This window comes from Carettochelys insculpta, chromosome 4, assembly GCF_033958435.1.
Source record: "Carettochelys insculpta isolate YL-2023 chromosome 4, ASM3395843v1, whole genome shotgun sequence".
NCBI classification, from domain to species: domain Eukaryota; kingdom Metazoa; phylum Chordata; order Testudines; family Carettochelyidae; genus Carettochelys; species Carettochelys insculpta.
Genome location: NC_134140.1, coordinates 38075228 through 38097058, shown reverse-complemented (window position 1 = coordinate 38097058; position 21831 = coordinate 38075228). Strand labels below are relative to the sequence as shown.

The 21831-nt window shown below is 40.2% G+C and overlaps 1 protein-coding gene across 10 annotated transcripts in view; it reads right to left on the bottom strand.

Annotated features, from left to right (window-relative positions):
- PCDH7 (protocadherin 7) overlaps positions 1-21831 on the bottom strand; it is a 416058-nt gene that overhangs the window by 218020 nt on the left and 176207 nt on the right. For 4 of the 10 annotated variants that reach the window (XM_074992575.1, XM_074992576.1, XM_074992579.1 and 1 more), the window contains exon 2: positions 2960-3176. In XM_074992575.1, coding sequence (XP_074848676.1) covers positions 2960-3176 — 217 coding nt within the window. Of the gene's footprint in view, positions 1-2959; positions 3177-21831 lie in introns of those variants that run through there. The other 6 variants (XM_074992577.1, XM_074992580.1, XM_074992578.1 and 3 more) reach the window with 4 other exon arrangements.

Here is a 21831-nt window from a genome sequence, read left to right as displayed (position 1 = left end):
TGGTAACATTTCTTCTTCACCCCCTCCTGCCAGATTTGACACTAATTCTAATAATATGAACAAAACCTCAATTTACATCTGACATTCGTGTAAACTGGTAGTGCACTGTTCAACACATTATAAAGAAAAATAACCCACTTGTTCTGTTGTTTCAATTATCTATTTTATACTAGCCCATAAAAAAGTAGAAAGAGAAATCTAATGAACAAATTTGGGAAGTTGCATTTCATTATCAGTATTTACTCTGGCTGCAGTAGCTTAAGCCTTCTTCTGTTTGCTGAAACATGAAAGATGCCTTGTTTTCATTAGTGTTTCTATATTGTATAGTGAATGCAACAAAGGTATCAGAAGTTTTTTCATTATGTGCTGAAAACTATCTTTACAAACTTTAAAATGAAAGTAAATCCAAAGTAATTAGTTATAAGTGCATTGTTTTGAACCAATTGAAATTAAATAGTAAATATTTTAAATAATAAGAATTAAAAACTAATATAAATTTCAAAGGGTTATTTCATGGAAAATCCAAATGAAAATCCAATACAAATCCTGATTAAAAACTAACCAACCAAAACAGTGCAGATTACCAAGATTCCAATTAAATATGACAAATGAATACTTGACAAGTTTCAATTCCAATTCTATTTATGTCAGAATGGTCCATTAATATTGAAGATTAAATTACCGGAATTTGAGCAATACAATTATACTATATAGCTCGACAAGTCATCTTGAAATCTGGATCAGAGAAAGCACTCACTCAAATGTCAAATGCTACATTTACAGAGGATCAAAAGTGCATTGCATCTTGTTCTGTCATCACCTATTGACTAATGCTAACAAAAATTACTGGAGGCATATGACATGCCACAGTCTAAAGCCTGTTTTTTAAAACTGACAGCAGAATTCAAAAGACAGTAAAGTATAATTTTCATTGCACTGTCACCCAGCTCTCATGGGGTTCAGTTCAAGATTTTGGGAATATGATAAAAAAAATCTTCCTTACTGTCTGCAATCTTTGTGTTACATAATTTGAGACGTCTAACCTGCTATTCTTGTTTTGGGGGTACTCATGGCACAATATGTTCTGTTGGTAGTTTGATCTGGCTGTGCTTCCGCTTATTATGAAATCTAACTTCAAAGGATCTGAATGTAATGTTAACAAAGAAAAGTTACTTTCATCCCCCCCAAAATAGCTGAGTTTCATTGTTTTAAGTTTACCATTTAATAAAGTAGAGTGGAAATTGGCCCACGAATATCCAAAATTTAAGCAATCTAGGATCCACTGTATGTTGGATTTTCTGATATGTGAATAAATTTAGATAAAGCCACATTTGTTTTCTATTGAAGAACATATAAAAAGTTAGGATAAATCACAGTCCTAAAGTTCATCACAGACTCTGCATTTATATATGACTTTGTACAATATTGGGTCCTTGAAGCACTTTGAACTTGTCCAATAAAAGTTACAAAATACTTTACTTCACTGCACTGCATCTATCTGGATACAGCCCATGCTTTAACCTCATTTTCCTAAGCAGTATATTTCACCCTTAAACTAAAAAAAAATTAAAAATAAATTACAACGTAGGACGCAGGCTCCCAAGAGCTTTCAGTTTTTCTAGCTTCTAAAAAGAAAATTTAAATACACACACAAGTACATTTTGGCAAATGAAAACTGAATTTAGGATGATTATTGTTTACACTTGGGGTGGGGGGGTGCTCATTAATCTGTATGACTTGAAATAGTCGTGCATTGTTGAAATGCAGACCTTCAACAAATGCAGACTTCTTCAGTTCTTTCACATCATATACATTAGATTTCTCAATTTCCTGACCACAGAAAATGATCTACTTTTATTGGGTCAATGTGTCTATTTTAGGGGAAAAAACAACAAGAACAATTTTAACTGCTGACCAGAACTTTTGAAGGTCATCCAAAATGCCAGCCCAAACCTACACTGTGTTTAAGGAACTGATGAGACTCCATCCTCCTAACCTACGCAACCATACAAACTTGATTAGCAAACTGATCATTTCACACATCAGCACAGTGTACTCTTTGACATGCAGTAGTCTACTACAGAGTTTGTGTGTACCATCCAAAGCCCACTGAGGTCAACGCACATTGATTTCAATGATATTTAGATAAGGGTCAATAACTGTGGAACTGAAAATTATTTAAGCTATATTATAAAAAACTATTTTGAAGGTCACTATTTTCTACCTAACTGTAGGCACAAAAGAAAATTGCAAATTATTAAGTATTTAATTCCATAAGTTTGTAATTACTGAGCAATTACTCAGAAGGTTGTATTCCCTACCCAATCCTCACATACAATTTAAATTATGGATTTTTTTATGTTCTAAAAATATTTTTTTCACAATACACCATGGAGGAAAAAAGAAAATAGTACTTTCCATTTTAAATATTTCAGCATGGAGTAGAAACCTCAATACTGTTTTGAAAAAAAGCTGAATAATATTGGGGGGGGTAAGGGAAGACTCTAGAAGGAGATTTTTAATTCCTATTGTCTTGACGCCCATGCTGCACAAATTCAATTTCAGAAAAATGTCATAAGCAATGGTTGTATGACAAATAAAAAATGGAAGTAGAAAAGAGAATGCATATCCCTTATCAGTTCCTTTTGTTAAAAATAATAAAAAGAAGTGTATGCAATTTAATTTCCTTCAACCCATCCCTGTACTGATTTGTTTAAAATTATTTAACTGTTTCTGCAGTTACATTTAAAATAATGTAAAAAAGTCACTGTTTATTTTATTGGTATAGTTATGTTCCATTATTTTGTATAGCTGCATTTTTAACAAATATTACCATTTAAAATAAAATAGTTATAATTTACGCTATTTTATTTTATTATTTTGGACTGACCTTTCCACAAGTCTAATTATTATGGCTCACTAGTGTGATTATGTGTGTGAATGTTGTGTTTGCCCCTACCATTTTCCATATGCTCTGCCTCACCAACACTGCCATCCGGCGTAGTCCTTTCGTAGTTGTCCTCTGGGAGTGGAAGGGCACCCAGTCTTGGCCCTGATGAACTCTTACTGCTTGGTGTTTCTGACTCCTCCAGACCGCTGTCATAGCAACTCTGCAATGACCCTTGATGTGGGTCCTGAGGCTGACTCACAACAGAAAACGTCACTCTACGAAATGGCTGCAAGAGAAAAGATTCTGAATGTCACTGAGAAGTTAGGTCTTTGAACAAGTGATTCTCAAAACATGACTTAAAACATACTAATATCTTAACATTGACTACTTGATCATAAAACTTGGAAGTTTTAAATAATTTAAAATAAACTATTTGTAGTCCTTGACATTGCATGAGGAATGCCAAATATTTTTCAACTTGCAACACTATCAAGTACTTTCATATAATCTGGCACTAATGCTCGTTCAAAAAAACCCAGTATGTCAGATAAGAAGGTAAGAGAGAAACTACACAAGATTTACAAAACAAATGTTTAATTTTGTATTTTTGAGGCTGCTGGTAGCACAAACATGCATATAACCATTTTAAAATCAATGTCTGTGCTTTGGGAAGCCAGTCCATGTAAGAAAGAGAACAGAAACAGAAATGTTCAGTCTCTTCTATCTCTTTTGCCATAAAATTTAATGTCTTGAAATTGGGTGTACTGCTTACTAACTTTATAAAGCCTTTAAAGTAGCACTGGCACAGCTGAAACCAGATGCTTCCACTGGGACCATTCAAATGTTGATCATTGCGGATTTGTGTTCATTCAATATGTCAGATGTTACAGAAGAAGTAATTGTCGCTATAAAAGTTTACATACTGAACTCAGACACTCAAGGAGTATTCCAAGAAGTGGGTGAGTTCTCGTCACATTTAGAAAACATTAAGTGTAGACTGGGAATTAGGAAAAGATATAAAAGCTATGAATCTACCTTCTGTTGGAACATACTACATATCTTAGTTCATTTTAATGCCAGTTAATAGACATTAGGTGTATGAAATATTGTTATCAGTGGTAACAAACACTAATAATTTAGTTTGCAATGAATAAAATGCATTTTTATGTTACAAACAAACCCCATAATACTAGAAAAATAGACTGTATTTTAATCTCTAATCTTTGCACAAGGCACTTTGTGTGCATGCGTGCATGCGTGTGTGCATGTAATTTCACCTAGCTGTTACCTTCACACTCATTTTGACATTATCTCTTGGATCTACAAAGCACTGTGCCAACATTAATACGAGCAAGAGCTATAATCCTGCAAAGCAATGAGTGAGACTCCACGCAAGTTTAAAGGTGCATCCTGTGGTTTAACTGAGACATGCTGTGAAGTTGCAAAGTAATATGTAAGTGCTAATGTTAAGAATGTAGGTAGCTAGGTAGGATTATGCATATAAATTAATAAATGGGAATCCTGTTACATGTAAATCAGTGCAGACTATAAACATGTTTGTTGCTGTTCATATAAGAAAAAATGGCATGAACAGACCTGTGGCAGTCTCATGGCAAACCTTCACATTTTGTAAGTGTGGTTACACTTATTGATATTGAGTCAGTTTTACTCATAGCTCTACAGTATGTCCACTATCAGAAGAGATGAAAGGTAAAAAAGAGGGCAAATAAACCACAGAGCAAAGAGCCACTATTTCTTATGTGGGAGGAAGGGACACAGCAAGAGTGAGGGTTAGAGCTTTTGTGTAGGTGCCCCTGGCACTGTGTAATCTCAGCTTCTTTTTTCCTGAGGAATCTCGGCTAGCTGGATATTGATGGTTCCATCCCTTGCCTTACCACGAGAGCTGAAGACCCTCCTGCTTAAAAGGAGCATTCTGCAGCAAACCAGCTTGTTGAACCTCACAGGAATTTCAGAACCCTTCCCACAGGTGTTAAAGTAGTTGGTAGAGTAAGGCCCCTAATATTCTATACTGTGAATTGTTTGGATCATTTTTATTCCATTTCATAAGTTAGATTACCTAGGGTGCATCTACACTAGGAACTAACCTTGAAGTTAACTTTGACGTTAGGCAGTACATCAAAGTAGATAACGGAGAGTAGCCAAAACATTTTCCCTTACTTCGTAGTTCCCGTTAAAAAAAGTAAAGAAGGATTCTTTTGAAGACAGGATTTACTTTGGAAAGAGCAGTGTTTACACTGGTTTTCTTCTTTTGAAAGAAGCTATTTTGAAATATGAATATGCAAATGAGGTGCCATATGCAAATCTTCACTTTGTTTGCATTTTTGATTTCCCTCATTTGCATACCTCTTTCGAAAGAGGAATGAAAGTGTAGACACAGCCACTGTGTCTCATTTGCTATTAACTGTTTGCTCACATAGCTTGGTATTTAAGTAATGGGAAAGTGTTTTGTCCTCATAATTTTACACCTGAATAGGTAGCTGTCGTCATTTTAGCACTATAGAGAGTCACATCTACTACTGCATTTTCTCAGTCCGTTGGACTTTAAACAGCTTCAAATGGATGCCAAACACAGATATATCTTCTATTTGTCTACCATGGCTTTTTGAGACCATTTCAGAACACTCTCAAACACAAGCACGTTTCTATATGGAAACTTAAGGATAAGTAATTCTAAGAAGGATCGCTAGTCTCATTACATTGACAGAACTCACAGGATATTTCCACCATCTAGACATATTTGATAATTCATTTGGCTAAATCTCCCCTGCAGCAACTTTGAAGTATGAAACTTCGAAATGCCAGCTTATGTGTAGCCGTGGGTCAGCCACAGGTATTTCAAAGTGCACACATTACTTCAAGTCCTTTTACTCCTTTAATTCTGAGGATTAAAGGGACTTCAAAAAGGTGTGGGCACTTTGAAGGGCCCACGGCTGAACTGCAGCTACACACAAGCCGGCACTTCGAGTGTCACACTTTGAAGTTGCCACAGAGGAGATTTAGCCTAATGAAGTGCTGCATACGCATTGCAGCACTTCATTAGTAATCTCTCAACACCCTAATTACCACGCCCCCTTCAAAGCTGGGGAGTAGTTTCGACACAGCCAAAGTCTGTTCTACAAAATAAGGTTCCAGTATGATGTATAAGTTTAAGTTGCCAATACAGTGAAATTCCTCTGCAGTGAATGAAAATGAAAGGGTTGAAATTTTCAAATGCTTTTCAAAGCACAAACTAGAAATCTGATAATAGCAAATTTATGCTTATGCTGAGGTTACTCTGTGGCAAGGAAGAGTAACTTAGTTATGATTCCATCCCTGTTATTTTTAAATAACAATTCTAGCTCTGAAGCAGGGTTGACACACTGAACTGAAATGTAGGAAGTCAGTCAGCGTTCACATATTCTGTAACACAATACTTCTTAACTTTTCTCCTTCCCCCTTGAGCTTGCTTTCATATTCACATTTATAATGACAACTTTACACTTATGCAGGTGAAGTACTGTGTTTAAAGAGGATGGCAGGAGCAGCTGAGCAATGCAGTGGAGAGCATCTGAACCAGTGTTGCACAGCATATTTCTTTTGTACTGCCACTTTCATGCCTCCTTCTGAGGGCTGCAGCAAAACAGCAGCTTTTTAGATTAGTGTGTGTATAATCTCCACAAGGTAAGTCAATGTAACCTGAGATGAGGGCAACAGCCACAGAGAGACATTGAATGAGCTTCCACAGTGAGGGAGAAGGGATATAGGTGAGGAGAAGAGTCATTCCAAATCCCAAGCTTGGTGAAGAGTGGTGATATGTGACACAATACAATACTAAAGGTACAGAATAGCTGGGAGCAATTTGGTGTGATCAATGACTCAAGAATTCTGCAGTCTGAGTCACAGATCACTTCATTGACCTGACATTGGATAAATCCACCATTTCATACAGAAAACTTAGTGGAGCAAGATTGAACAGAAGTGCATTTTCCTAGCCGAACTCCAGAAATGAAGAAAAAGGCTGCAGTCCAGTTTCTGCTGAAATAACTAACAAAGTGCTCCTGTTTACAAGTAGGAACAGGACACTGTCCATAGAAAAAGGAAGACAGTCCTGCAGTACTGAGGTTCAATGTGTCTGTCCTAACCAATGCTCCTCTTAACTTCTTGATCATTTGGTTGAACACGCCACAACAGTGAATGCCTGAAACTATGCTAAGTAATATTAAATTAATTAAAAAGCCTAACATTTAAGACAAGAGAGAAAGAAACTGTAGACAAAACTGTAAGTCTAAGGTTACACTACAGCACTCTTTTTGACCGAAGGCACTGTCGGAAAAGACTTCTGGACAAAACTTCAGTTGACAGAGTGCGGCCACACACCAAAGCCAATTGGGAGAGCGGTCCACTCTGTCAACAGAGTGACCGGCCTGCTCTTTTGACAAAACAGACACTCGGAAGCACAGCAGACAGGGCTGCCCATTGTTCTAGATGCCCTGTCTGTTCAGAGAGGACCCCGTTCAGAGCAACCACAGAGCTTTTTTGTTGACAGAATCTCTTGACAGCAGCATTGTGGCTCATGGGTGAGAAAGAGAACACTGACAGCAAAAGTGCTGAGGTCTGTCGACAAATTGTTTTGTTGGCAAAGCTCACGAGTGTAACCATAGCCTAACGGTGCATAAAATATACACACGTATCTGTTTCTGGCAAGAAGAATGTATTCTGCTTCACAGTCAGGATTATATATAAATAAGCATGTCCTATGGTTATATCCTGCCTTGAAAAATGTGTATCGTAACATGCAGCAGTGGAACATCCTATGTCAGATAACAGACGAGGAGGGATAATTCACACTAAGTCACATTTATTCCCATGGTAAACAGTGAAATATATCAAGATAGAACACTGAGTACAGAAAAGACATAAATGGAGATACAGGTACCAAAAACTGCAAAAGGTTGAGAGAATGCAGGATGATGTAAACTGGTGCAGCTCCATTTATTTTAATACATAAACATGTAGCTTTGCTGATTTTCATCAGCCAGGAAACTGGCCCTTTATTTTTTGTATGAGGATTAGCATATGGACATGTGAGAATAGGTCTTTCAGTACTGTTAAAGGCTTTGTCCAGAGTGGGGTTCAAGCAGTGATGGTAGCATGCACTAGCTAAATCCGAACTGACTTCACAACTGTTTTACCAATCCCCTAAGATGTCTTCTCAGCTCATTACTTTGACTGGAAGCTCTTTGGGGGCAGGGATCATCTTTTTTTCCACAGTGACTATTCTAATAGGGTCCTGGTTCATGTCTGAGCATCCTGGCAGCTACCCCACCACAAATAAATGATAATAAACCTTGCCACTATGCAGATATTCTTATTTTGCTAGGAAAAAAGTTATTTCTGTATTCAGACTTAGATACTGTTCTGCAAAATGGATATAATCTGTCAAAGCAGTAGTTATCTGGAAGAGATACTGGGTGATCATATCAGGGTACAACTGAACTGCAGGCGGGAATGTACTTCTCAGCATGTATCGACAGACATATGCAAGCTCTGCTGTAGCTACTACTCTAAAAATAGTAATGTAGTTGGTGTAACACAGGCAGCAGCTTGAACTTATGTAAGAGTAAATGTACCTATCTCATAGAACTGGAAGGGACCTTCAGAGGTCATTGCATCCAGTGCCCTGCCCTCTCAGAAGGACCTATCACCATACCTGACAGATTTTTTTTTAATCTGTTTGCCCTAGGTCCCTAAATGGCCCCCTCAAAGATTCAGCTCACAACTGGGAGTTTAGCAGACCCATGCTCAAACCACTGAGCTATCTCTTCCCCTGTAAATCTTGCCCAAATGACCAGGGCATGTACACAAGGGCTACAGCTATACTAAAGAGTTTTGCTGATAAAACTGAGGTTTTGTCAACAAAACGCATGGAGCACCTACACACAAAATGTGTTTTGTTGACAGAAATTGTCAACAAAAGAGCCTGTAAATCCTTCAGAAGGCCCTTTTGTCAACAGAGCGGATCAAAAGATCAATCCACTTTTATGTGTAGACACAATTTGTTGACAGATATTTTGTTGGAACATTTCTTCCAACAGTAACTTCTGTAGACAGATGCTTCTAGTGTAGATGCAGCCAAGCAGTTTAGCCTGAGCCACCACCCATGCTACCTCCAGCACACTGCCATCTTTAGCATGCTCGTTAGAGTGCACCTGTCTGCTTACGCTAGGAAGAAGGCTCTCTGCTCCAGTGTAGAAATATCCTAAAGATCTGATCCTTCCTACGATGTGCTAAAGGCTCTCAATTACAATTTGGGAGTGTTCTGAACCTCATGGAGATAATTATCAGTCACCTTGCAGTATCTGGCCCCAGTATCCACTTCCATGGAGCTACTCATCAGACGTGTGACCATCAGTTATTGGAGGGCATGAATAAGGTTATAGTAAATCAAGAATGTGGTGCAAGAGGTGTGCTTTGTGATTTTTGTCATCCCTCAGACTCTGCCCCACCTCCTTAGGGGCCCTTTTTGCAAATAAAATCTGACTCATGCTGATTTCTCATTATCACAAGATCCAGAATAACCTTATTGTTCCTTTAAAAATGAATAGTCTGTTTCCTTTCTCACATGTAAATTATTGTTTATTGGTTTTGGGGCCTTGTGATGCATTTAATGAGTTGCAAGGCATTTTCCACCAAGAAGAAGCGAATACACGTCAGGCGTTTGAGACCTCCCTGCCCTTCCCATATTGAGAAATGAATAACGTTCTGGGGTAGGTCTGCTCAAACAGAGAGGAGATCCTAGAGAAGATGAAAAAGAAAATGTGGTATAGAAAAGATTGAAAGCCCTGAGCATGGCTATTACTAGTTATGTTCTACATTTAAAATATGATCGATTTTTTGTGAATTATGAAAAATTAACTTTTTAAAAAGCATTCAGGTTTTAATGTTGCTATTCTTCTCTAGTGCCATTCTAAGTAGGAATTAGCTGAGACAAAATTAACACACATTATATTCAGTTCAGTACAGCCCATTTAGCCTATTCCATTGACTTTAAATGAGTGCGAAATAATTCCAGTAAAATCCTCTCCCCGAGAATGATGTGCAAGTTAATAGGCATTTTGAAGCATTTATTACACTTTTACAGACAATGCAGATTTTAGAATTCTGAACTTCATTTTAAATTCTGAACTACATATTATAAATTCCTAATACACAGCTCTAATTCTTAGAAGAATCAGAATCTAAGAATCAGATCTTCTAAGTAAAATGCATTATAAATTTTCAGTGTACCTTGCTTCATGGAGTACTTTCCTGGTAAAAAGAAATGCACATTGACCTCTTAAACCTGGTATTCACTCATCGAGCAACATCCATGTTCCTGACAGACCATGAATGTTGCAGGACCAGAGAGTACTGGGGCTAGACCAGAATCCACAGTGCAGGGGTTGTGGATAGAGTAGCAGCAGCATCCAGCAGCATGGTCAGGACTGGCACCTGAACCCCTGCCTAGCCCCACCAGAGTCCTCCTTGCTGGAGCCCTGTGGCAGCCCTGTGAGCATGGGGCAGGGGCTGGATCCCTGGACCTCCCCTACAGCAAATTCTATCATTCATGACCCATCAGGTCCTGACCATGCCAGACCTGGGAGGTGCAACAGGTAGAACAATTAAAGGATGTTGATTTTAATTAATTCAGTACGTATTAAAAATAGAAAATTCTAGACATGTACATGCTGTTGACTGTGGCCCTTATGATAATCAACCACAAGATGTCAAGCAACATTTAACTAGGGTATGGTGCACTACTGGATTAGGATAATACTGATCTTAAGAAAACCAAAGTATTACATTTTTATACACTTCGAAAAAAAAACCTGACTGTCATCAATTTAGGAGTGCATGGAGTTAAGGCTGCTGATATAGCTCACCTTTGTGCAAAACACAAAAGGTTAGGACTTCCATTAAAAAGGACTGGAAATGACTTTGAATTTATGTTGATTTAGATACTATGACTCTTCAAGAAGATACATTTTATTGGAGATCAATGATATCTACTTATAAGTTCTCAGATATCAACATATGATGATATCTTCACCAGTAACTGTGGTCCTTTGAGATGTTGTAGTCAGTGTAGTACCCAGATCAGATTTTTAATAGCAATGCCTGTCACTTGCACCCTGTTTCCCTTATGCTTTTGTGCGAGGGTATAAAGGGCAGAATGCCTCCAACCCTCCCTAATTTCATTCATAATTTGCTATTTGAAGCAGAGGCTGTCTAAACTATGTCATGCTGTTGGCCTCAATTGAATGAAACACCTCAAATAATCACAGTTACTGTTGAGTAAATATATGTTCCTTCTTCTTTGAGTATTTGTCAGTGTGGATTCCACTGTGAGTGAATGACAAGGAGTATCCCTGCAGGAAGGTGGGAGTAAGGAATTTCAGCTGCATCAGTGCAAGAGTGATTTTATTACTGCTCTCCTGATCAGACAGGCAACTCCAAAACATAGGCTGTGGCCACACTTGGCCAAAACTTCAAAATGGCCATGCAAATTCAGCACCTCATAAGCATATTCAGTTCAGTGCCTCATTAGCATTAGGACGCTTCCGGATGCGGCACTTTGTAAGCACCGCTTTCGAAAGTATGCGGCTCAGCGTGGCTACGCAGGGGTCCTTTTTGAAAAAACCCCGCTCCTTTCAAAATCCCCTTATTCCTCCAAGCAGAGGGGAATAAGGGGATTTTGAAAGGAGAGGGGTCCCTCACCGAGCCGCGTGCTTTCGAAAGCGGCACTTTTGAAGTGCCGTGGCTGGAAGCGTCCTAATGCTAATTGAAGTTTTGCCCAAGTGTGGCCACAGCCATTGTGTTTCACAAAGGCCATTGAGTGACAGATTTCTTATATAAGCACATTTCTGAACCCAGGGAGGGATCTTACTGGTGGACTTGATATTCAGCAGGAGAAGCACAATCCCAGCCAGCTGACAACCCAGCATTATCCTTTTATCAGAAGGGTAGCCGTGTTAGTCTGTATCTTTACAAACAACAAGAAGTCCTTTGGCACCTTAGAGACTAACAGATATTTTGGAGCATAAGCTTTCGTGGGCAAAGATCCACTTTTTCAGATCCATTTAGGTATTAACCCCAAAGAGAAAGGTTAGCCTTTAAGACTGTTGACTAAGGCAATAAATCGGGAAATACTGTTAAAGATTTGATCCTGCCAATATATATATATATATATATATATATATATATATATATATATATATATATATATATATATAAAGCAATCTCTTGGAAAGACTGATACGTGAAGAATCTTTTCTCCTCGCACAGAGTGTGTCTTTTGTAACTATTAATGATCCTAGTTTTGGGTGGAACTAAAAGTGGTCTAAGTTTTATGAAGGCATCTGATACTGTTTCTCTACCCTTTAAGATGTAAGCTGGGTGGCAAGTGGGATTTGCTGAAGCCCTTTGGTTGTTTGCAGTGTGCTTTTATTTATCAAAATTACAATTCTGGTTGGACTGGTGCTGTCACAATGTCAAAGAGTTTGAGTGGTTTCCCTTGTATCAACATTGTTTGGATATATAGGGTCTCTTACGTCAAGTAGGAGATCCTGAAATGCTTTGAAGTCATCAAATGCTGGTGACAGGGATGGTCAGGTGACAATAGTGACTCTTTGGTGGACAATGATTGTGCTCTTGTTCCATTCAGTTTTGGGTTATTGATCACTGGCTCAGGAGTCGGTGGTCTGCATAGTGACACCACTGTAGAGCCCCATCTCATCTTAATGTAAAGACGGGGATTTTCTGCAGGATACTTGCAGTGATGGTTCTTGGCAGAGTCACTATGGGCCAATAAATGTGACTGGTCAGCCCAGTGCTATTTCTGCTTCTCTGTAGTGACATCACACATGAGGAGTCTCTAGTACTGGCTCTAGGATCATGCTCAGATGGTACCAGTGAGACCTCTCTATTTAACACTCAGAAGGAAGAGTCCAAAGTCAGTGGAGAAAGACAAGTGATGAGATATAGTATTCTCTACATGAAACTGCCAAGGAATTATATCTTAATGTGATCCCAGAGACTAATATGGCATTGGCAGAGATGATGTCCCTGTGAAGGATCTCAACGTTTCTATGAGAGCATAAATTGGTTCTGTACTAAACACCAAGCTTGATTGGTGTCAATGCTAGTGGTGTCTATTTGTCTAGCACCACTCTCTTAGCAAAGGACACAGAAGGCCTATCCTTGGAGGAGTGATTCTATGCTAGGAGCCATGTCTGACTTCCTCTTGGCTCTTCCTTTTAGCCTCAACCTTCTGTAGGAACACCAGTGCAAATTCCAACTGTGGCATCAGCATTGACAGATACATGAAGAATCGTATTTCTGCACTGACTCCAGTGAAAAAGATACAAACATTTATGAATAAAGCTCATAGCTTGATTTCACCTTCTTGCACCATAAGTTCTTGCTTAGCTCTAGATCTACCTAAAGTTTGAAGTTTTCTTTTTTAAAGGCCATTTAAGAATTATAGTGACCAGGGGAAAAATTAGACACGAGTTGAAATATCACAGAAAGCAGTCATTTTTACTACTAAAAAGCTAAAATTTCATCCTAGATGTCAGCAGTGAAATTTTTATGACAAACATATTCTAATGGGTAACAAGAGGACTTAAACTCTTTTAATGGAAAAATAGGAATATATCTTTAACTTTGGAGTTGTTCCTGATGCATTTGTAATGAGATTACATGGGCAAATTGACACAAGAGATCTCCAAATGCCTGACAAACACAGCAACATATCATTATGGGCTTTTGTGTTTTAGCTGTCTCCATTTTCAATACCCAGTGATTGCTAGCATTGTGAAACAACACGATAAAGCTGCTCCAGATGTACCCAAACCAGATGCAGAATTTCCGACTGCTATGGCCCCACAGTAAAGAAAGTGCAGTAGGGTCTTCTAATGCTCCTACTCACCCTTGGCGCTCACACTGCTGTCCCAACATACTCCACTCAATGACTGTATCTGCACCAGATGGGGGACCCCTACAACCTTCCAATTTGTTCACAAGGTAAATAATCAATTCTTTTATGTTACTACTTAGTCTCATGAACTATGCTTCTCCCCCGCCCCCACTCCACCAGGATGAAATTAATCTCAAGGCAAAAAGCCCGTATGACACCTTACTTCTTCCACAATTTAAGCCAGGGTAAGGACTTCTGTGGTAAACATCACCTTTCCCCCTGCATTGACAGAAGTAAATTATTATCTATATGACCAAGAATATTAAATCACACAAAAACTTTTTCCTTCTGACGGATCATCAACCTTAATTTTAATTACCAGCATCTGAATGTACACAGGTGGCTTAGACAGAAAGATAAAATGGTAGCAGCTGCATCATATTTAATTTCACACAAGCTTTCTAGTATAAGATGGATTGGTTCTCTAAATTCTCATCATATTTTTTTCTCCCCAGTGTTTGTACTATTGCAAGACTTGCTTATACAAGTAGCTTTGCCAACTACTTTTTCCATCTGAACTGAAGACTGTTTTTGGAAATTCCCTTTTCCATCGTTCTTTTGTTTTGTAAAGTAGGTTCAACAATTTTTTATGCTCCTCGGCTTCCTAGCTGGTAAAATCTGAGCACACTGTTTGGAGATATTGGTGGGTCTCAACTGTCAGTGCACTTTTTAGAAGTTTTAATGGGGAAAACCAAAATGCTCCTTTTTATCACTACTGTGTTTCTTTGGAAAGTAATGACTAATTGGTACCTCCTCATTATGTGTAGCAGAGACAAACATTGTGTCTCCTGGTATATCTACATTATTTATGGGCTGTGCCCTTTCTGCCACTTTCCAAGTCTCTGCACAGCAATTATTATTAACTTTTTTAAAATCCGATGTGATTCAAGTACTTGTTCAGCTGTGCTTGTACGGTAATGGAAGGGTGGATAAATGAGTCCTGTCCATATTTAATTCAGAGCCAGGAGATTCAGCAGATCACCGACCCTTTGCTGGTACAGACCCCACCTCTCAACAGCCACTGAAGTGGAAAATACATACATGCACTCACAACCACTCACCCCCTTGGGTCTAAATGTGTAAATAAGGAGTAATAGTGATGTAAAACTGGTGTTACCAGGGAATAATCTTTATATGTGCATATGACAGACAGGGGGCTAAACTGGATGACCTCCTGAGGTCTCTTCCAACCCTGATCTTCTATGATTCTAGGAACTTCAGCGAATAAAATCACTTCTCAACTTTGCCTGTGGACCAATCTTATGCTTTGTCAACCCTAGGATTTGGAAGGAGGGGGAGGTGCACTAAAGTGATTTAAGGCACCTTTGTCCACACCCCTTAAGATTCCCCAAGCATAACTGGCATGCAGTCCAGGAGCTAGTCCATTTTGCCTAGATGTACAAGACTCCACATTGGTACAGCTTGTTGTTATTCCACACTCTCTTGCCGAGTCTGGACAGAGTTGTGGCTGCTTTTCTGATCCTCCTATTTAGCTCAGTGTCCAACAACAGGGTGTCAGTGATGGTGGATCTGAGGTAAACGAACTCGTGGATGACCTCTAACGTATAGTTGTCAATGCTGATTGATGGGGATTCAGCAACATCCTGACTGAGTATGTTTGTCTTCTTTAGGCTGATGGTAAGCCCAAAGTCCTTGCACACTTTGGAGAACGGATCCAGCAGTTTTTGAAGCTCGTCTTCTCTGTGAGACACAACAGCAGCATCGTCTGCGAACAGCATGTCTCTGATGAGGACTTCTCGCACCTTAGACTTAGCTTTCAGCCTTGCAAGGTTAAACAGTTTCCCATCAGATCTTGTGTGCAGCAAGATGCCCTCTGTTGAAGATCCAAAGGCATGCTTCAGGAGGAGTGCGAAGATCCCAAACAATGTTGGAGCAAGCACGCATCCTTGTTTGACGCCGCTTCTGATTCTGAAAGCACCCGATAATGCGCCGTCATATTGGATGGTTCCTCTCATGTCTTCGTGGAATGACTGGATCATCTTGAGTAACCGTGGAGGACAGCCTATCTTGTGGAGCAGTTTGAATAGACCATCCCTGCTGACCAAGTCAAAGGCCTTGGTCAGGTCAATGAAGGCTATGTAGAGTGGCTTTCTCTGCTCCCTGCACTTCTCCTGCAGCTGGCTTAGAGAGAAGACCATGTCAGTGGTAGACCTCTCTGTGCGGAATCCGCACTGGGATTCGGGGTACACCCTCTCAGCAATCTTCTGGAGTCTGCCAAGGATGACGCGAGCGAACAGTTTACCAGTGACGCTTAGGAGGGAGATTCCACGGTAGTTGTTGCAGTCGCTTCTGTCTCCTTTGTTCTTATACAACGTTACAATGTTAGCGTCACGCATATCCTGTGGAACCTCACCCTCTTTCCAGCACAGGCAAAGTAGCTCATGTAGGGGTTCCAGGAGTGTGTTCGTGGCACATTTGATTACCTCTGGTGGTATACCATCCTGACCAGGGGCCTTTCCTGCTGCAATGCTGTCAATGGCTCTCTTCAGTTCATCCACAGTCGGTTCTTGATCCAGTTCGTCCATTACTGGTAGGAGCTCGACAGCATCGAGGGCTGCGTCAACCACAACGTTCTCGTGTGAGTACAGCTCGGAGTAGTGCTCAACCCAGCGCTCCATTTGTTTGGCTTTGTCAGCAATGACTTCACCAGATTTGGATTTCAGAGGTGCCATCTTGTTCTGGATGGGTCCTAATGCCTTTCTCATACCCTCGTACATTCCTCTGAGATTACCAAAGTTGGCACAGGTATGGATGTTGCTGCACAGTTGGAGCCAGTGGTTGTTGGCACAGCACCTGGCTGTCTGCTGTACTGTTCTTCTGGCCTCTCTAAGTGCTTCCTGGGTACTCTGGCTCGGTGAGCGTTTGTACTCCAGGAGTGCAGCACGCTTCTTTTCAATGACTGGAATCATCTCATCGGAGTTAGCTTCGAACCCGTCGTTCGTGCTTCTAGCTCTTCTTCCAAACACCGACAAGGCCGTGTTGTAAACTGTATCCCTCAGATGTTGCCATTTGGATGTTGTATCGGCACCCCCAGGGCCACTGCGCAGATGTTCCTGGAGGGTCTCTCTGAACTTTTCAGCTTTCTCCGAGTTTGCCATCATTCTGGTGTCAATGCGGGGCCTTCCAGCAGGTTTAGAGTGGTACAGCTTCTTGGGTCTCAGCTTGATCTTGGAGCAAACTAGTGAGTGATGTGTATCACAGTCAGCACTATGATAGCTGTGTGTCAGAAGGACATTTTTGAGGTTATTACGTCTAGTGATGACCACATCTAGTTGATGCCAGTGCTTCAAGCGTGGGTGTTTCCACAACACTCTGTGCTGTAGCACCCTCCTTTATGGCAGCGAGACTTGGACCCTGTATGCCCGCCAGGAAAAGAGGCTGAACGTCTTCCACTTGCACTGCCTCAGGCGCATCCTTGGAATATCATGGAAGGACAGAGTGACCACCACTGCCGTCCTCGAGCAAGCTGGAATCCCAACCATGCACACCCTCCTCAGGCAGCGTCGACTCCGCTGGCTTGGCCACGTCCACAGGATGAATGATGGAAGGATTCCAAAAGACATCCTGTATGGTGAGCTAGCCTCTGGCAAAAGACCTCACGGACGCCCCCAGTTGCGCTACAAAGATGTCTGCAAGAGAGACCTCAGAAAGGTAGACATCGAGCTGGATAACTGGGAAGAACTAGCAGATGACCGCAGCAGATGGAGGCAGGGGTTACACAAGGGCCTTCAGAAGGGCGAGATGAAGATCAGACAGCTAGCAAAGGAGAAGTGAGCGCACAAAAAGCACAATAAGGACTTGCCAGACACCCACTACATCTTCAAGAGATGCAGCAAGGACTGTCACTCTCGTGTGGGTCTTCATAGTCACAATAGACGTTGTAAATGAAGTCCTCAATTGAAACTTTAAAGGGTGCGATCCATAGTCTATGCAGACTGAAGGATGCCTACAAGACTCCACAAGAGCTCTGATTATTCCCTGGCATACACCAGTTCTATACCTGCAGTACTCCTTATTTACACAAATACATTTGGGCCCAAGGTATGAAGCAGCCAAGAATCAGGCCTATAAAGTCTGCAGATCAGCACTGCAATGATGTAGCACCACTGCTTGACATCACAGCAACTCTTGCTTTCCCTGCTTTTCCATTAGACCTAACAAGGTGGGGTAGGAATTCAGACAACCACTATGACACTGACAGTGAAATTCAGTAACACTTAACAGCAGCCATTGCCATCACTGTACTAAAGTGATTATTGCTCACTTTCCCTGGTGTTTTATTTATCTTCATTATTTCCACTGCTGTTAGTGTTTATCCAACCAGAGCTATTTGAAAAAGATGCTCTAAAGTTAGATGAAAACATTATGAGACAATCACCACTAGTCTCAGAGAGTCAATCAACGTCAAACGCTAGTGAGATAAATATAATGACATTGATGTCTCTACGGAATAGATCTGTAGAGTGGAAGAACAGTAATATCGACTAATCGTGCAAATTCAAGGTGTTTCTTTAAGCATTGGATTTTTGACAAAATATGTCATTACACTTTTCTTTGTACTCATTCTGAATTCCTAGCAGCTTGTTAAAAAACTAACAAACAAAATATTAATGAATGATTACTATTGTGCATGAATGCATTCAACCCACACAACTCTATTTCTACTTACAGTCACACTTTCCTATCATTCTAAATTTTTATTGTGTTCAATGTATAACTGACAAATTAAACAGGCATTATTTTTCCATGAGAAGGTTGTCAAACCAAAGAAAAGAAAAAAAAGGATAGCCCTTACATATTCACTATAAGCCTTAACAATTAAAGACTGCATACAATGGATTAATAAAATGGGAATAAAGACCCCATACAACTCAATATCAAAAGAAATTCAGGGTTGTCTATATGGCCTGAAGTGCAGACTCTGGGGCTTGGATGACTCCTAAGTGACTAACAAAAGTAATACAATGTTCTTTTATGTTGAAAAGGGTGATTCCACTGAAATTGTCTACGCTTATGTTTCTTATAATGCACTTATAAATATCTAGCAATGCATTTTGTGAAAAAAAAAATGTAACATGGCCATCAGTACTATTAAATCTGTAGTCATATGCTACATCTACATGGGCAGCCTCTGTCGACAGATGTCACTGTCAACAGAGACACCCTGGCAAAAATTCCATTAACAGTTTATGTCTACACATAAAAGTGGCTTGAAAGAGCAATCCCACACTGTTGACATCAGCCAGACTGCCCTGCCCTCTCTCAGCACAATGGCTGACCTGAAGCTCTGCAGACAGGGCTGCCCAGGGAACTGGAAGCCCTCTCTGTAAACAGAAGCATCTACATGGGCACTCTGCTGACAAAACACTGTTGGCAGAGGTGTTATACTTGACCGGGGAGAGGTATAATACTGCTGGATGAACAGCTGAGTTCTGTCGACAAACTCTTGACAGAGTATTTTAACCATGTAGATGCTTGACAAGGTTTGACAGAGGCTGCTCGTGTAGATGTAGCCACATAATGTAGCCATGGCCAGAATTTTACAAGAATTGAAGATTAGTGCAGAATACTAATTCACCTTGCTGAAATATCACCCAAAGAGAATCTACGCCATCTCTCCTTCAGCTGTCCTAACCTGCAGGATCCTTATCTGCGTTGTCTCTCCACAAAATCCTGCTGTCTTCGTCCCATATAAGTGTCTGAGAATCAGTGTTATCCAATCTGTTTTTCCCTCAGCCTGAAGGTGACGTAGCCCTTTTTTTGTCCTTCATTCCCTCTCTGATTTCTTATGCTTTACAACATTCTTTTCCCTCACTCTTGCAACCAATTACAGAGGGAATAGGGGCTTATTGCTGTTACTTGGCATTCCTAGCACTTAACCACTAAGTATGCTCTTGGCTTGTGATGCCCCCTCAACTTCTCAGTTTTGTAGTGAGATGCAGAGATTGGGGTGAAGCCAGGAGCAGAACTGGGCAAGAGAGAGCATGCTGAGTGAGCAAGAAAAGGATCTTAGCTACCAGACTTGTCTAGAAATAGCCAGGAGGATAGACTCCAGTAACAGACAAAAGGCAAGCACTTCTAAAAAGTTCAGACGGCTGGCCAGAAAAGCAAGAGATGCATGAGGGAAGCTGGAGAGCAGGGAAAAAAACATAAGTAGGCCTGCCTCTAGCTTAAGCAACTTTTTATTTTGTGACAGTCCTATGACGGCATCAGAGAACACTCTGAAAAGAGGCACCCAGGGGGCATATAAGACATTCCGTTACAGTGATATGAGGAGATAGTTGAAATGACTGTGGTTGTGTGCATGTGACTGCTTACAGGCAGGCTCAAACCTGAGACACCTGCAGCTTGGGGCAGGTACCTCTATGGTTTGAGCTAAGGGCCAGCTGGATGCAACGGATAGTTATTTTCTCCCTGTGATGTTGCCTAGGTACCACTACATGGGCTAGTTAACCACACATAAGTGTGTGGGTTATCCATGGAAGTTCGATTTCACTGAATCTTGTGTTTTCTTTTGTTTCTTATATACAATCTTCTCACCTTCCCCACACATCCTTCTAATCATTGTCATTGCATTCATCTGAGCATGTTTTTTCCTTTCCTCTATTTTTCATATGAGGTGACCAAAATGTAGCATCCAAGGTGATGAGGATGCATGAATTTATCTAAATTTCCCTTTTTCATAGAGGCTGAACCCTTTTTTTTAAACTTTTTTCAGTTATGCCTGTAACATTTTTCCTGAGACTTTACGACTAGTTGAGAAGCTGTCAATGCTTAGAGGTAGTTTAAATTGTTCTTTTCAATGTGGATTATCCTGAATTTGTATGCAACCGCTGACTTGTCTACTGAGCTACATGTGTTTTAGAGTTCCTCCTTCTAACAATACAGCTCAAGTTGCATGTTTTGGGGGAAAAATCTATCATTGGTCAAGTATAGAATTTAATGACTATATTGAACATTGAGCTTAGTAGTAATCCATTTATAAATCTTGATCTCTTTTCATGATGACATTTGGCCATTTAGTCCTGTTCAATCTCATCACCAATTTTTAATCCTAATAGGCCATTTCCCCTTACTGTGATTTAACAAAAGTGCTTCTCCCTTCACTGTGTAAAAATGTGGTAATCGCATTCTGAGCGGGATGGACACACACACTAGGTTTGCTTTTTTCCTCCACCAGGGCTTAACTGCCTCCAGGCAAAAAAGGATCTCCAGACACATTCCTGAGCATAGCCAGGCAGAAATTGAACTGAGCTGAGACTGGAAAGCTCTGCCAGTAAACTGGTGAATTATGCAGTAAATGGGAAACAGTGTGTGGTGGTGGTGGTGTGGGTTAATGCTGCTCAAAACAGCATTAAACTCTGCTCGGTGGCTTCTAACTCCCTTGTAAAAAGAGATTGTGTGCAGCTGCTGACTGAGAGCTAATGGTTATACAGCAAATGATTGAGTTGGGATGGGGTGCCAGGAGGTTTGCAGAGTGCCACTTTCAGATACATGAGATTGACAGTTACAGTTTCCCCTAGAGTTTCTAAGATACACACCATAATTGTGAAAGAATATGAGTTTTCTGCATTGTAACCTATGGAGTAACCTTTCATAGTAAGTTATCCCCTTCCGATCAGATTTCCATGATGGGTATCAATATGGCTATGGATAAATCATATGTACCAATTCTGCTTTACTTACTATTTTAACTCCTCCCTGAAGGCAAATTCTAGCTGCTTGCAGAGCTAGATTTACACATAATGTAAGTAAGCAACAATTTAGGGCTTCAGATTATGGGGGGCAGCTAAATACAAAATATTACTAAATAATGTGGGGGGTTTTAGCAATGCCTCTTAAACTTGATATAAGTTAGGTCTTAATCTGGCCCTGTTTATCTAAGATTGTAAAATCAGGTAGA